The sequence below is a fragment of the Emys orbicularis genome, chromosome 10 (genome assembly GCF_028017835.1).
Source record: "Emys orbicularis isolate rEmyOrb1 chromosome 10, rEmyOrb1.hap1, whole genome shotgun sequence".
NCBI lineage: Eukaryota > Metazoa > Chordata > Testudines > Emydidae > Emys > Emys orbicularis.
The window spans coordinates 40,429,611-40,442,867 of NC_088692.1; the positions used below are offsets into that span (position 1 = coordinate 40,429,611).

General features: G+C 45.1%; 1 protein-coding gene across 1 annotated transcript in view; it reads left to right on the forward strand.

Annotated features, from left to right (window-relative positions):
- CRAMP1 (cramped chromatin regulator homolog 1) overlaps nt 1-13,257 on the forward strand; it is a 103,278-nt gene that overhangs the window by 89,690 nt on the left and 331 nt on the right. The window contains exons 17-21 of the mRNA XM_065412180.1: nt 2,447-2,625; nt 3,334-3,414; nt 5,591-5,825; nt 8,625-8,789; nt 11,619-11,764. Coding sequence (XP_065268252.1) covers nt 2,447-2,625; nt 3,334-3,414; nt 5,591-5,825; nt 8,625-8,789; nt 11,619-11,764 — 806 coding nt within the window. The remainder of the gene's footprint in view (nt 1-2,446; nt 2,626-3,333; nt 3,415-5,590; nt 5,826-8,624; nt 8,790-11,618; nt 11,765-13,257) is intronic.

The window sequence follows — 13,257 nt, forward strand, 5'->3', positions numbered from 1 at the left end:
CTCATCCACAGGGTCCTGCTCAAGACCCGCAGGGACAAGGCGACAGTCATCCTCATCGCACCGGCATGGCCACGCCAGCATTGGTTCACGACCCTGCTGGAACTGTCCATGACCGCCCCGATCGCCCTCCCCCTCCATCACGACCTCATCACACAGGACCGGGGTCGCCTACTCCACCTGAACCTACCATCGCTACATCTCACGGCGTGGTATCTCTGTGGCTAAACGATACAGAGCACAGGTGCTCCCACCAGGTCCAGCAAATTCTTCTTGGTAGTAGGAAGCCCTCCACAAGAGCGACCTACCTTGCCAAATGGAAGAGGTTCTCCCACTGGTGTGAGCCTCATCACATACAGCCTCTGCAGGCCTCCGTCCCATCAATACTGGACTACTTGCTGCACCTCAAGCATCAAGGGCTCGCCCCCGCCTCAATTAAAGTGCATCTGGCTGCCATATCGGCATTCCACCCTGGAGAGTTGGGGGTTTCGGTGTTCTCCAACCCCACAGTAGTCCGATTCCTCAAGGGGTTGGAGAGGGTGTTTCCCTACTCGCGCCTGCCGGTCCCTGCATGGAATCTTAACCTGGTCCTAACTAAACTCCATGGGGCCGCCCTTTGAACCCCTAGCCTCTTGCTCCCTCATGCACCTCTCATGGAAGGTAGCGTTTCTAGTGGCCATCACATCAGCTAGGAGGGTATCGGAATTGAGAGCCCTCACTTCGGAACCTCCTTATACAGTTTTTTATAAGGATAAGGGCCAACTGAGGCCGCACCCCAAATTCCTTCCTAAGGTGGTCACGCAATTTCATATGGGACAGGACATTTGTTTACCTGTGTTCTTCCCTAAGCCCCATACGGACCCAAGCCACCGCAGCCTGCATACCCTCGATGTCCGTAGAGCCTTGGCATTTTATCTAGAATGGACTAGGCCATTCCGCAAGTCAACGCAACTGTTCATTGCCATTGCGGAGAGAATGAAAGGCCAGTCTATCTCGGTGCAACGCTTGTCAGCATGGATTGTGCTTTGCATACGCACTTGCTATGAGCTCGCCAACGTACCAGCCCCGGAGATCAGGGCTCACTCGACTAGGGCCCAAGCGTCCTCGGCGGCTTTCTTGGCGCAGGTTCCACTCCAGGAAATCTGTAAAGCGGCCACCTGGTCGTCGGTGCATACGTTCACAGCCCACTACGCGATCCATCATCAGACCAGAGAGGATGCGGTGGTCGGCAGGGCTGTGCTTCAATCAGTTGTTCCTTGACTCCTACCCTCCTCCAATAGTAAGCTTGTGAGTCACCTAATGTGTAATGGACGTGAACAATCACTCGAAGAAGAAAAAACGGTTACCTACCTTCTGTAACTGTTGTTCTTCGAGATGTGTTGTTCACGTCCATTACACTTCCCACCCTCCTTCCCCTCTGTCGGAGTCACCGGCAAGAAGGAACCGAGGGAGGGTCGGGCCCGCAGGGATATATATACGCTAGAGCAGGGCGCCGCTCTGGCGGGAGGGGGGACCCTGACGGGAGCCGCTGAGGGGAAACGTTTCTGACGTCTGTGCACACGACGCGCGTACACCTAATGTGTAATGGACGTGAACAACACATCTCGAAGAACAACAGTTACAGAAGGTAGGTAACCGTTTTATCCTGTTTCATATTGTGTGCAGTTGGCCTAGGGAATTCTCTGCCACAGGAAGACACAGTTAAATGTTGTAAGTAAGTGGGTTGTGAAAGAGCTGGATAAGCTTAAGTTCCCTAAATGCTGTGCCCTGTGCAAGTTAAAATGCAGAGCACAACTTTATGCTTCAGAGAATAAGCTGAAGCATATTAATTATTCTGCATGAGGGAGGAAGTTTTCTCCATATTAGCTGATCACCAGCTAATATGGAGAAAACTTCCTCCCTCATGCAGAATAACACAGCTGGCCAAGTGCATTATGGGTTTTTCCTCCAACAGAAATATCAAGCCTAGGCTGCAGCCAGAAGCAAGGTACTAGATGAGACTGTTACGTTGGTTTTACAGCACCTCTCTCAAACTATAGGCACTTCCCAGAAATTACACAACCAACTGCATTACAGTACTGCAAAATTTAAAACCAGGTGGACAAACAGCATATCTGACATGTAAATGCTTCTAGGAACATTTGTGGAGAAAAATAGGGATACCTCTTTTAAACTCCATTGAAATGCAGTACAATGGACTGGGGGTGCCTTAAGGGGACAGAGTGGAAAAATGATAAATATTTTGCTAAAAATGCTGCACCTCCTAAATATGGACAACCAGCATGTCTGCAGGATCTGAACTAATATGACCACTTCTGTATCTCTATGCTTATGTTAAGATTTAGCTACATGGCCTGATTCAATTCCTCCACAAAGATATTTATAGGAGAGATGGGCAGTCAATGAAAGAAAAGATCTCTAATATCTTTTTCTCTCTATTTTACCATAGGTGCTATTGACTTGGCAGCTAAGAGTGCTGGTATTATCCCTGGCAGCCCCTTGCCTGTCCTGGATTCTGAGGGCTTGTCAGGTGTGTCTCCGCTGTCACCAGACGGTGTGGCTGCAGTGGTCACGGGGCAGGAGTCGGCCGAGGCAGATCAGAATGGAAGCTCCATCGGCACAGTAGGGGTCAGTATCTCCTGAATAGGCTTGTCAAAGCATTCATCATCTCCTTTGTTTTGTGTAAAAAGCCAGTCCCTGTATTAATTGTGACTCTGCGGTCAGCTTCCTCTTGAGGCTTGTTGAATGGATGCATTTTTCAGAGCAAGCCTAGCCCAGGACGGAGTGGCTTGGTGGGTGTGTGATGTTCAGGACCTGGTGGGGAGAATCTAGGGAAACAGGCACTGCTGTGTTGGAAAATAGGTTTCCATCCTGTAGAGTCTTACAGCCATGCAATTTTATCTGCACTCCAGAAGTCTGAAGCCAAAAGGCAAGGCACCATTTGAGAAAGATGTATTGAGTAAGGAATTGTGGGCACAACAAGAGAGTGCTAGTAGTGAACAGCTTTCTTCTACCTTGATTGAATATTCACATGGGTCTCCAAGTGCCTGCGTTCTGTTTCCAGCTGCATCCTCTTTCAGGAGACTACTTTATAAGTGGGAGTTGTGATGGCCCTTACTGTTTCCCTTATCCATACCTAGAACAGGTGTCAGTGTTTGCCACCATCCCAGGGAGGTAGTGGAGAGAGCAGTATCCCTGAGATCCCATCTCAGAAGAGAGGATAAGGGGGGAAATTGTGGCAAGGATGATCATATGTGCTTGTCTCTTGTAGCTCCTGCTAAGTTTGCTATAGTTGGTGTATAAGTGTAACTCATGTAGTCCCTTTTGCACTTCTAGGGTTCAAGCAGTAGGTGTCGGGTTCCTTTCATTAACCTACCCACACAGCAAGAGCAGAAGGCGGTCCCTGATGGATTCCAGGTACAGTATGAGCTGATCAAACAGCAGCTGCATGAAGTTTATAGCAGTGATGTTCTTCAGACAAGCATTATTTAGGGACTCATATTCCAGTGCCCCCTTTTCACCATGCCCCCATTTTCTAACCATTCTCGTAGAAATAGTCTGCAGGTCATATGGCCCTTCCTACAGCCATCAGGGTAATTTTTTTCCATGACTGTTACTGTGCTGGAATGGAAGTCTCACAGGTTGCTGTGGACAGCTGCTTATGTTGTGATTTTATACTACTCAGAGCAGAGTGAAACTGACAAGTTCTGATCTCTGAAGAGCAAACCAATCTTGTTTAATGCTGCGCTTGTGCATTGACTGGTACAGTGGAGGTGTTTAGCAAAGCAAACAAGTACCTTTATACTGCACCAGTCTATTTTAAACATTGTTTGAAGGGAAAGTAGACTCCAGGAACTGAAATAAGTATTACTCCTGGGGGACTTCTGCGCCAAAAAATTAAAAATTATGTGCACAATAAAAAAATTCTGCATATTTTATTTGCCAAAATAACATAATATAATCAAACTAGTTTCAGTTATTTTGGTAATTTATTTCAAAATACCTGTCAGCAAGTATGTCTGTAACAAAACAAAAAAAATTCCCCCAGCAAGTAGAGAGTTAAAGAAACCCCTACAACAACTTAGTTCCTGTTTCTCTGTTATGTTTTCATTGTGTGCCTCAGTGTGAGTGTGTCACACGTGCCAAATGGGCATATCTTTGGGGGGGGGGAACTTTACTCCTCTGGTCTCAGACACCCACACTCCCTACTCCGAGAGCCCAGCCACGGGACACCCCCTACCTACCAGAGCCCAGGGATCCAGAGAGAGAAACAGCCTGATGCTGGGTCTCAGGCTCATATGGTGTTCCTGCACGCTGCCTCCTTCCTTCAGGACATGCTGGGAACTGCAGCTGCCCAGAACCCTCCAGCTCTGACCCCCTCCCCCATGGTGTCCTGTATTTGTGAGCTGGATAGGCAGGTTCTGCTGGGTCCAGCAGCCCCTAATGGCAGCCAGCAGCTCTGCAGCATCAATTCTGTGGAGGGGGGGAATGAAATTCTGCACAGAACATTAATTCTGTGCAAATTCTGCATTGTGCAGTGATGCAGAATTTCCCCAGGAGTAAACTATGCATTCTGGCAGTGCTGTCATTGTGTATCACTGCAGGAGGAACATTATCCAATAGGTAATCTTGATGAAAGTACTAGTTGCATAACCAATATCTTCTTAAGAGAAACACTTAGCTTTGTGTCTAGCTCATGGCTAATTACAGAAGCAAGGATTGTTCGATGGATGTTAATTTTATAACCTCAGACCAGTCTGGTGGCTAATGCAACTTCAAACGTGATGTTGAGACACTCGTCAAGGACATATATGTGAGCACTTAATGGTGGAACTCCAGTTATTTTAGTGGAAGAAGGTGTAGGGCTAACTTTTGGAGTGGAACCTGCTGGCTGCAGAAGTCCTCCATATTTTCCCACTTGTTAGGCCATGCAGTATTCCATATGCTTATAGTACTGAAGTGATCATCCCCACCCCTGTGGGTGTAGTGTTACTAAGGGGAAAGCCATTCTCTGACACTGGGTCTAGTCAAGAAAAATAAGTCTTATTAAATCAGGGGTGATATCCAAGCAGCTGCATATTTCTCAGCTGACAAAGCCTGATTCAATATTCAGCTGTTAAGAATGGTCTTGTAGTATAATGGGACTCCTCTCATTAACTCTCTCACTGGTTTCAGTTGTAGAAGGTTTTGGAAATGCTCTAGTTTAAATCAGTTGCATTTGGGTGTGATGCAAAACCCAACTTTTGTCAGGCTATTGAGGAGGGTATGGGCTGAGTAGTGGGATGAGTATGCTTGTGAGCTGTCCTTTTATGTGGTTTTAAGTTTTTGATGGGTGTCCAGAGCATAGAACCTGTAGATCTCTTATTCTTGGTATGAAAAAAATATTTCATCAGGTAGTTGGACTGGCAGAACAGGGTATGCTAGGAGTCTGTTCTGCTTGATTTTTATTCTGCTTCTGTTGCATCCAGCTGTTCTTCTCTTTCAACCCAATGCTCAGGATCTCCGCAACACATGATCTGTCTGTTGTAAATTTTAGAAGTGTCCAAGTCCTATGCAAACTAGTGACTCGTTGATTCTCTGACTCTTACAGCAGGACACATCAGTCCTTTCTCTGTCAGAACTGTCCAAGACCCCTCTCCAGAATGGTCTCTCCACTCCTCCGCTTCCTCCGTCACAGGCCTCCAGTACCCATCTGTGTCCTCCCAACGTCTCTGCTCTGCTGGATATCTCTCTTCCTGGACCACCTGAAGATGTGCTTTCTCAGGGAGAACCTGCCACTCAAATAAGCGACTCTATCATTGAAATCGCTATCAGCTCTGGTCAATACAGTAAGACTAGTAATGAGAATGCCTTATCTTGACTTAAAGTTAGAAAAATGCTATTAACTGCAGCATGTTCTAAATATCAGAAAAACCCTTATTAGGCGGCATCATCATGGATTTAATGATATCCTTTGAGAAGTTAAATTGTGTAGTTCCCCTTTTTCTTAACGAGTCTGACTGTGCATTTTAAATTAATGTACATTTAAGTTGTTGCTGGCCTAGCAGAGAGCTTTGGTAGCTCTCTGAACTTACTGAACAGCTCTGCAGCAGTGTCCTCCATAGCTTACTAAATAGTAAGGACCAAAATCTTCTCTCTGATCTCCCTGTGGGTTACCTATTGATTTCAGTGGTAGCCCTGTAGACACACATGAGGAAGGGAATATGGCTCCTTACATATTCCTTACGTGAATTAGGCAGCCTTTTGACCAGTGGTACCATGGGTCTTCATAAGAAATTATTTTTTGAACTTAGGCCATGTCTACACTTACAAGCTTACAGTGGCACAGCTGTACTGATACAGTTGTGCCACTGTAAGAGCACTATTGTAGCTGCGTTATGCCGACGGGAGAGAGCTCTCCAATCAACATAATAAAACCAGCTTAATGAGCAGCAGTAGCTATGTTGGCAGGAGACGGGGTGGCTCTATGTATTTTGCCGCCCCAAGCACGGCAGTCAGGCAGCCTTCGGCGGCATGCCTGCAGAAGGTCTGCCGGTCCCGTGCCTTCGGCGTACCCGCCGCTGAATTGCCGCCAAAGCCGCGGGACCGGCGGACCTCCCGCAGGCATGCGCTTGCTGCGCTGGTGCCTGGAGCCGCCCCTGGCAGGAGAGCGTCTCCTACCGACAGAGTGCTGTGCACAAACGCACTTATGCCGGCAAAACTTATGACACTCCGAGGTGTGTTTTTTCACACCCCTGAGCGACAAAAGTTTTGCCAACATAAGTGCTAGTTTAGATATGGCCTAAGTATTGTCATCCTGTCCTTCATTTAACCCTGCAGAGACATGGCCTTGGTGGTCTTATACCGTGACTTTCATATGTAAGGGATTTTTTAAAGTAATAAATATGCAAGCGAATGGAACATTTATCCCCATTTCACAGATAGGGAAAACTGAGACAGAGGTTAAAGTGAACTGCTCTAAAATATTACTCTGTAAAAATACAGAGTATTGAAACAGTGTTTTATGTTAGACAAACACCTGTCGGGAATGGTCTAGTTATTACTAGCCCTGCCTTGAGGGCAGGGGACTGGATTTGATAACCTCTCGAGGTCCCTTTCATCATGCACTTCTATAATTCTATGTTTGTGTGTCAGTGTTTCCAGGTAAAATTTGCTCAGTTTACCAGGAAAAATGTGTTTTAAATTCAGGTCTGCAAATTCACCTTGAGATCTGAGACTCAAAGTGGGTTCTTTACTTCTCCTGCATCTTCATCGGTAATAAAGGTCAATGGGGTTGCATAGTTTGACCTACATCATCTTTAGTATCTTTGAGGTTACAGAAGAAGGAAAGAGCCATTTCCAGGGTGACTTTGTAGGACTGACATTTAAAACATCCTTTTACTGGTCAGCTGAGGAAATTTGATCTAGAAATGTTGATGGAAAAAAAACATAGAGCCCATCATATCACTTTTTGTCATTTAAAATGCCATACTAATTTGATTTGCCCAAGACCCCACAAAAAGTCAGTGTCAGAGCCTGAAACTCAAATTTTGGATATTGCAGATACCAGAAGTATTATGGATTGGGTTGTAAGGAGCCGGATAGTGTAACTGATCTAGTAAACTATCTATGAAGTTGCAGCATGTACTGAGAAGTGGGGGATGCAGTTTTAAAACAAGTCAGTCAAAACCTCCCGCAGGACTAAGCACCCACTCATACTTGGCATAAAAATCTGGGATTAACTCTACTTGTTCAGATTTGCAGTTCACCTTTAAAGTGTTGCATTAGATTGAATAATTGTATTGTTTCTCATTTGTGAACATGCTTTACGATGTAATGGTGTATGCTTCTAAAAACAATATTCTTTACGCAAAAAAATTTTGACATCAGTTTTTAAAAATTTACATCTTGGGGAATTTTTTAAAAAAGAATTGTGGATCTGAATTCTGAGCAACTTGGTGTTCTTTTCCAGATGTCTGGCTAGCCCAGTTGCACATCAGAACCCTTCCCTATTGGGCATGCAGGAGTGGGTTAGGTCTCATTTACCTGGCAGTCAATAAGGGCCTAAACCTCTTCACCTACTAGCAGACAACCTATAGAGAGACCCAACACCCAATGGATACAGCATCAAATGATCTTTCACACTATGGTGATTTTGTGCCACTTACCCAGTTGACCAACTGTCCTCTAAAGGTTTTATATTTTCAGTTTGCTTATAGTTTCTTTAAATGAGTATGGACAGTAGCTTCCATCTTATTTCCTTTTCCCACAGAAATCTTGACACACCTAGTCCAATTAGGACTGAGCTAAATTGGGCCTTTCAGTTCCCCACCTTCCACTATCACACTCCTCCCTCGGGAAATTGCACTGCACCATAGCTAAATTCTTTCATCAACCAGTCAATATCCTTAAGATGAGTTAGTTTAGGACTAAATCCAGTTCCCTTTACTCCACTGAGTAGTGCCATTGTAGTTCAGAATAGCTTGGTGTTGGTTGATTCTCTGTACAATGGCATTACTACTAAGAGTATTATGTAGTGCCTTGATTCCAGTTGCCTGAAAATGTGTTGAACACCCCAAAGTACTTGAAGTTGTCCTGGTAGCTTTACAGAATTGACTCGGTCATTGATTCTTTGCATTGGCTTACAGATGAAGGTGTTTCCCTCTCCCCTGCGAAACTGAATGGCAGTGACAGCTCCAAAAGTCTTCCATCCCCCTCCAGCAGTCCTCAGCAGAACTGGATTGCCTCTCCGAGCCATGATCCACAGTGGTACCCCAACGACTCTACCGACTCATCTCTCAGCAGCCTGTTTTGTGAGTGTCAGTACACAGAGAACTATGATGGAGGAATGGTCCTATCTTTTCTAAAGAGCTTCTCTTCACCCAGCCCCAGTCCCTTGACTTGGAGGGAGTCCCTGGAAGAGAGTAAACTCAGTAGGACATTGGAAGACTTCTCCCCTTCCTTCCCACCTTCCTCTCTAACTGGAATTGTTACCCCTAGATGGACTTAATTTTTCATTCAGCCCAGATTTGGAAGTCTGCTCCTGAAATAGAAGTTGCTTAGCTGGCACGGGGCAACAGCATATACCTTGGAGCGAGTAACTGAGACCTTTTTGTAGTCTGCTAGGTTTTGCAAGTCAGACTCATCTTTTAGGTTGAAACATTTTGAGTGTTCTGCTAAAACAGCAAAATGATGCCACCAGCTCTTCTGTTTGGAACTTGTAGGTTTCATTGTATGCATGGTGTATAATTCTAAGGAGGTGAGAGAATTGTTTTTTCTGAGTTAGCTCAAAAAATGAATAGCTTTATGGCTAGTGTCTCCAGTGTAATGTGTGTTTACCTCCTTTGGGCAAAGGTGATTAGTTGATCCATTTGGCAGCCTGCTGGTAGTGCTCATGCTAGTAATTTCTTATTCTGAGGAGGTAGAGGAGAGAGATGGCTTTAGATCTCCTTTGTGCTACATTTCCATGTACTTCTCCTCCTCCTCCTTCAAATGTACAAGTTCAATACACTGACTTGCTGCTAAACAACAAAGTAAAAGAAGCAGTGAGAGGCAAAGAGGCATCCTTTAAAAAGTGGAAGTTAAATACTAGTGAGGAAAATAGAAAGGAGCATAAACACTGGCAAGTGAAGTGTAAAAATACAATTAGGAAGGCCAATAAAGAATTTGAGGAACAGTTAGCCAAAGACTCAAAGTAATAGCAAAAAAATTTTTAAGTACATCAGAAGCAGGAAGCCTGCTAAACAACCAGTGGGGCCACTGGACAGTCGAGGTGCTAAAAGAGCACTAAAGGGGGATAAGGCCATTGCGGAGAAACTAAATGAATTATTTGCATCGGTCTTCACGGCTGAGGATGTGAGGGAGATTCCCAAACCTGAGCCATTCTTTTTAGGTGACAGATCTGAGGAACTGTCCCAGATTGAGGTATCATTAGAGGAGGTTTTGGAACAAATGGATAAAATTAAACGGCAATAAGTCACCAGGACCAGATGGTATTCACCCAAGAGTTCTGAAGGAACTCAAATGTGAAATTGCAGAACTACTAACTGTAGTCTGTAACCTATCATTTAAATCAGCTTCTGTACCAGATGACTGGAGGATAGCTAATATGACGCCAATTTTTTAAAAGGGCTCCAGAGGTGATCCCGGCAATTACAGACTTCAGTACCGGGCAAACTGGTTGAAACTATAATAAAGAACAATATTGTCAGACATATAGATGAACATAATTTGTTGAGGAAGAGTCAACATGGTTTTAGTAAAGGGAAATCATGCCTCACCAATCTACAGAATTCTTTGAGGGGGTCAACAAGCATGTGGACCAAGGGGATCTGGTGGATATAGTGTACTTACATTTTCAGAAATCCTTTGACAAGGTCCCTCACCAAAGGCTCTCTCACAAAGTAAGCTGCCACGGTATAAGAGGGAAGGTTCTCTCGTGAATTGGTAACTGGTTGAAAGATATGAAACAGAGTAGGTATAAATGGTCAGTTTTCAGAATGGAAAGAGGTAAATAGTGGTGTCCCCCAGGAGTCTGTTCTGGACCAGTCCTATTTAACATGTTCATAAATGATCTGGAAAAAGGGGTATACAGTGAGGTGGCAAAATTTGCAGATGATACAAAATTACTAAAGATAGTTAAAACCCAGGCAGACTGCGAAGAGCTGCAAAAGGATCTCTCAGAACTGGGTGACTGGGCAACAAAATAGCAGATGAAGTTTAATGTTGATAAATGTAAAGTAATACACATTGAAAAGCATAATCCCAACTATACATATAAAATGATGGGGTCTAAATTAGCTGTTACCACTCAAGAAAGAGATCAGGGAGTCATTGTGGATAGTTCTCTGAAAACATCCACTCAATGTGCAGCAGCAGTCAAAAAAGCAAACAGAATGCTAGGAATAATTAAGAAAGGGATAGATAGTAGGACAGAAAATATCACATTGCCTCTATATAAATCCATGGTACGCCCACATCTTGAATACTGTGTGCAGATGTGGTCGCCCCATCTCAAAAAAGATGTATTGGAATTGGAAAAGGTTCAGAAAAGGGCAACAAAAATGATTAGGGGTATGGAATGGCTTCCATATGAGGAGAGATTAATAAGACTTGGACTTTTCAGCTTGGAAAAGAGATGGCTAAGAGGAGATATGATTGTGAGGTCTATAAAATTATGACTGGTATAGAGAAAGTAGATAAGGAAGTGTTGTTTTCTACGTCTCATAACACAAGAACTAGGGGTCACCAAACAAAATTAATAGGCAGAAGGTTTAAAACAAATAAAAGGAAGTATTTCTTCACACAACGCACAGTCAACCTGTGGAACTCCTTGCCAGTGGATGTGGTGAAGGCCAAGACCATAACAGGGTTCAAAAAAGAACTAGATAAGTTTATGGAGGATAGGTCCATCAATGGCTATTAGCCAGGATGGGCAGGAATGGTGTCCCTAGCCTCTGTTTGCCAGAAGCTGGGAATGAGCAACAGGGGATGGATCACTTGATGATTACCTTTTTCTGTTCATTCCCTCTGGGGCACCTGGCACTGGCCACTGTTGGAAGACAGGATACTGGGCTAGATGGACCCTTGGTCTGACCCAGTAGGGCCATTCTTATGTTCTTATGCTTTTCCTCTCTATACAGCAAGTTTCATCTCTCCCGAGAAGGGCCGGAAAATGTTGCCAACTCCTGTTGGAACTGCCAGTGGCACCTCCTTACTGGGACCCAGCCTGCTGGATGGAAACTCACGGGACTCTTTTGTGTCTCGATCTCTGGCAGATGTAGCAGAGGTAAGTGGTCAAATCACATCAGGCTGTATTTGCACTTGAAATAATTACCATTGAATGGGCCTGCTTGCTTCCCTTTTTAATAATATTGTTCATGTTACTCATTATATGTCCTTGGGATGCTTATGGCAGATGCCAGGCTTTACATTTAACAGAGCAGAGAAACAGAATTACACAGAAGGTGCGAAATGAACTGGTGGTATGTTCTGCATGAGTTGCTATGTGGAACTCTTGTGAGCAACCTTATGACTCCTGCCTCGCTGGCTGGTGGAGATCAGGTCTATTTTATAGATCAACAGTTCTCAAACTTTAGCAACCCAAGAACCCCCAGTTTGATTTAAAAAATTTTGGGGACCCCCAAGCCTCTCGCTCAGTCCCAGGCCCTGTGCCCACTCCATGCCTTCCCTCAAGCCCCCACCCCTTCTCTGCTTCCTTCCACCCCCTCCCCTGAGCGCGGCCCATTCCTCCCCCTCCCTCCCAGCACCTCCCGCATGCCATGGAACAGCTATTCCCCGGCATGCAGGAGGTGCTAGGAGGGAGGGGGAGGAGTTGATCAGCGTGGCTGGAGGCCCCAGGACATGATTCCAACCCCTCCCCCGAGCATGCCTCATCCCCATTCCTCCCCCTCCCTCTCAGGGCCTCCTGCATGCCGCTGAACAGCTGTTCCCCGGTGTGCAGGAGGTGCTGGGAGGGAGTGGGAGGAGTTGATCAGTGGAGCATGACTCCAGTTTGAGAAATGCTGCTATAGATGATATGCTTTGAACTCAGCATACAGGGAGTTCTAATCCAGCTGTTCTCCATACCTTGATCCATAGACCTGCAGCAGAACTATGCTGATTCAATATACATTGCTGGCTGTTATAACTATGCCTCCACTCTGGACAGGGAGGTGAGAGAGTGAGCACCTTTATGCCACTGCAGCCTCCAGTCCAACTTTCTGTCAGCAAAGACTGCCAGTTTTTGCTGTAGTTAATGAAGCCTATGTTAACTCAGAGCTCATAGCATTGTACTTGTATAGAATTTAACTGACTCAGTGCAGTCATCTGGTTAACATTCCCTTCAAAGAGAAGGTGATATGTTAGCTGTTACTTTAGGCAAGCTGTCATGTTGTTGTTGGGGGTGGGGGAAGCAGCCACAACAGTTTAATAATATTCTTAACAAAAACAGTGTTCTAAAAGGTCTGTCATCAAGGGTCCTGCAGAAGGAAGTCTTGTTTATGTACAGAACAGGTACAGTGCAGGCAGCAGTTGTGCAAGCTTACCCCACATCACTCTGCCAGTGCATCCCACTGCTGATCTGGAGGGTCAGCTGTAAAGATGTATTGGTATGTTCCATTCATTCTTAGCCTGTTGGCTTAGGTGGCCACAGACATACCAAACTGAATTTTTGTGTGAAGTGGACACTTGTCAGCTAAAATTGGACTGAGGCTACTAATTCATTTCAGAGAGGCCACTGAAGAGCCAGCAGATAACTGTTGAGCTGGGCTGCATTGGAAC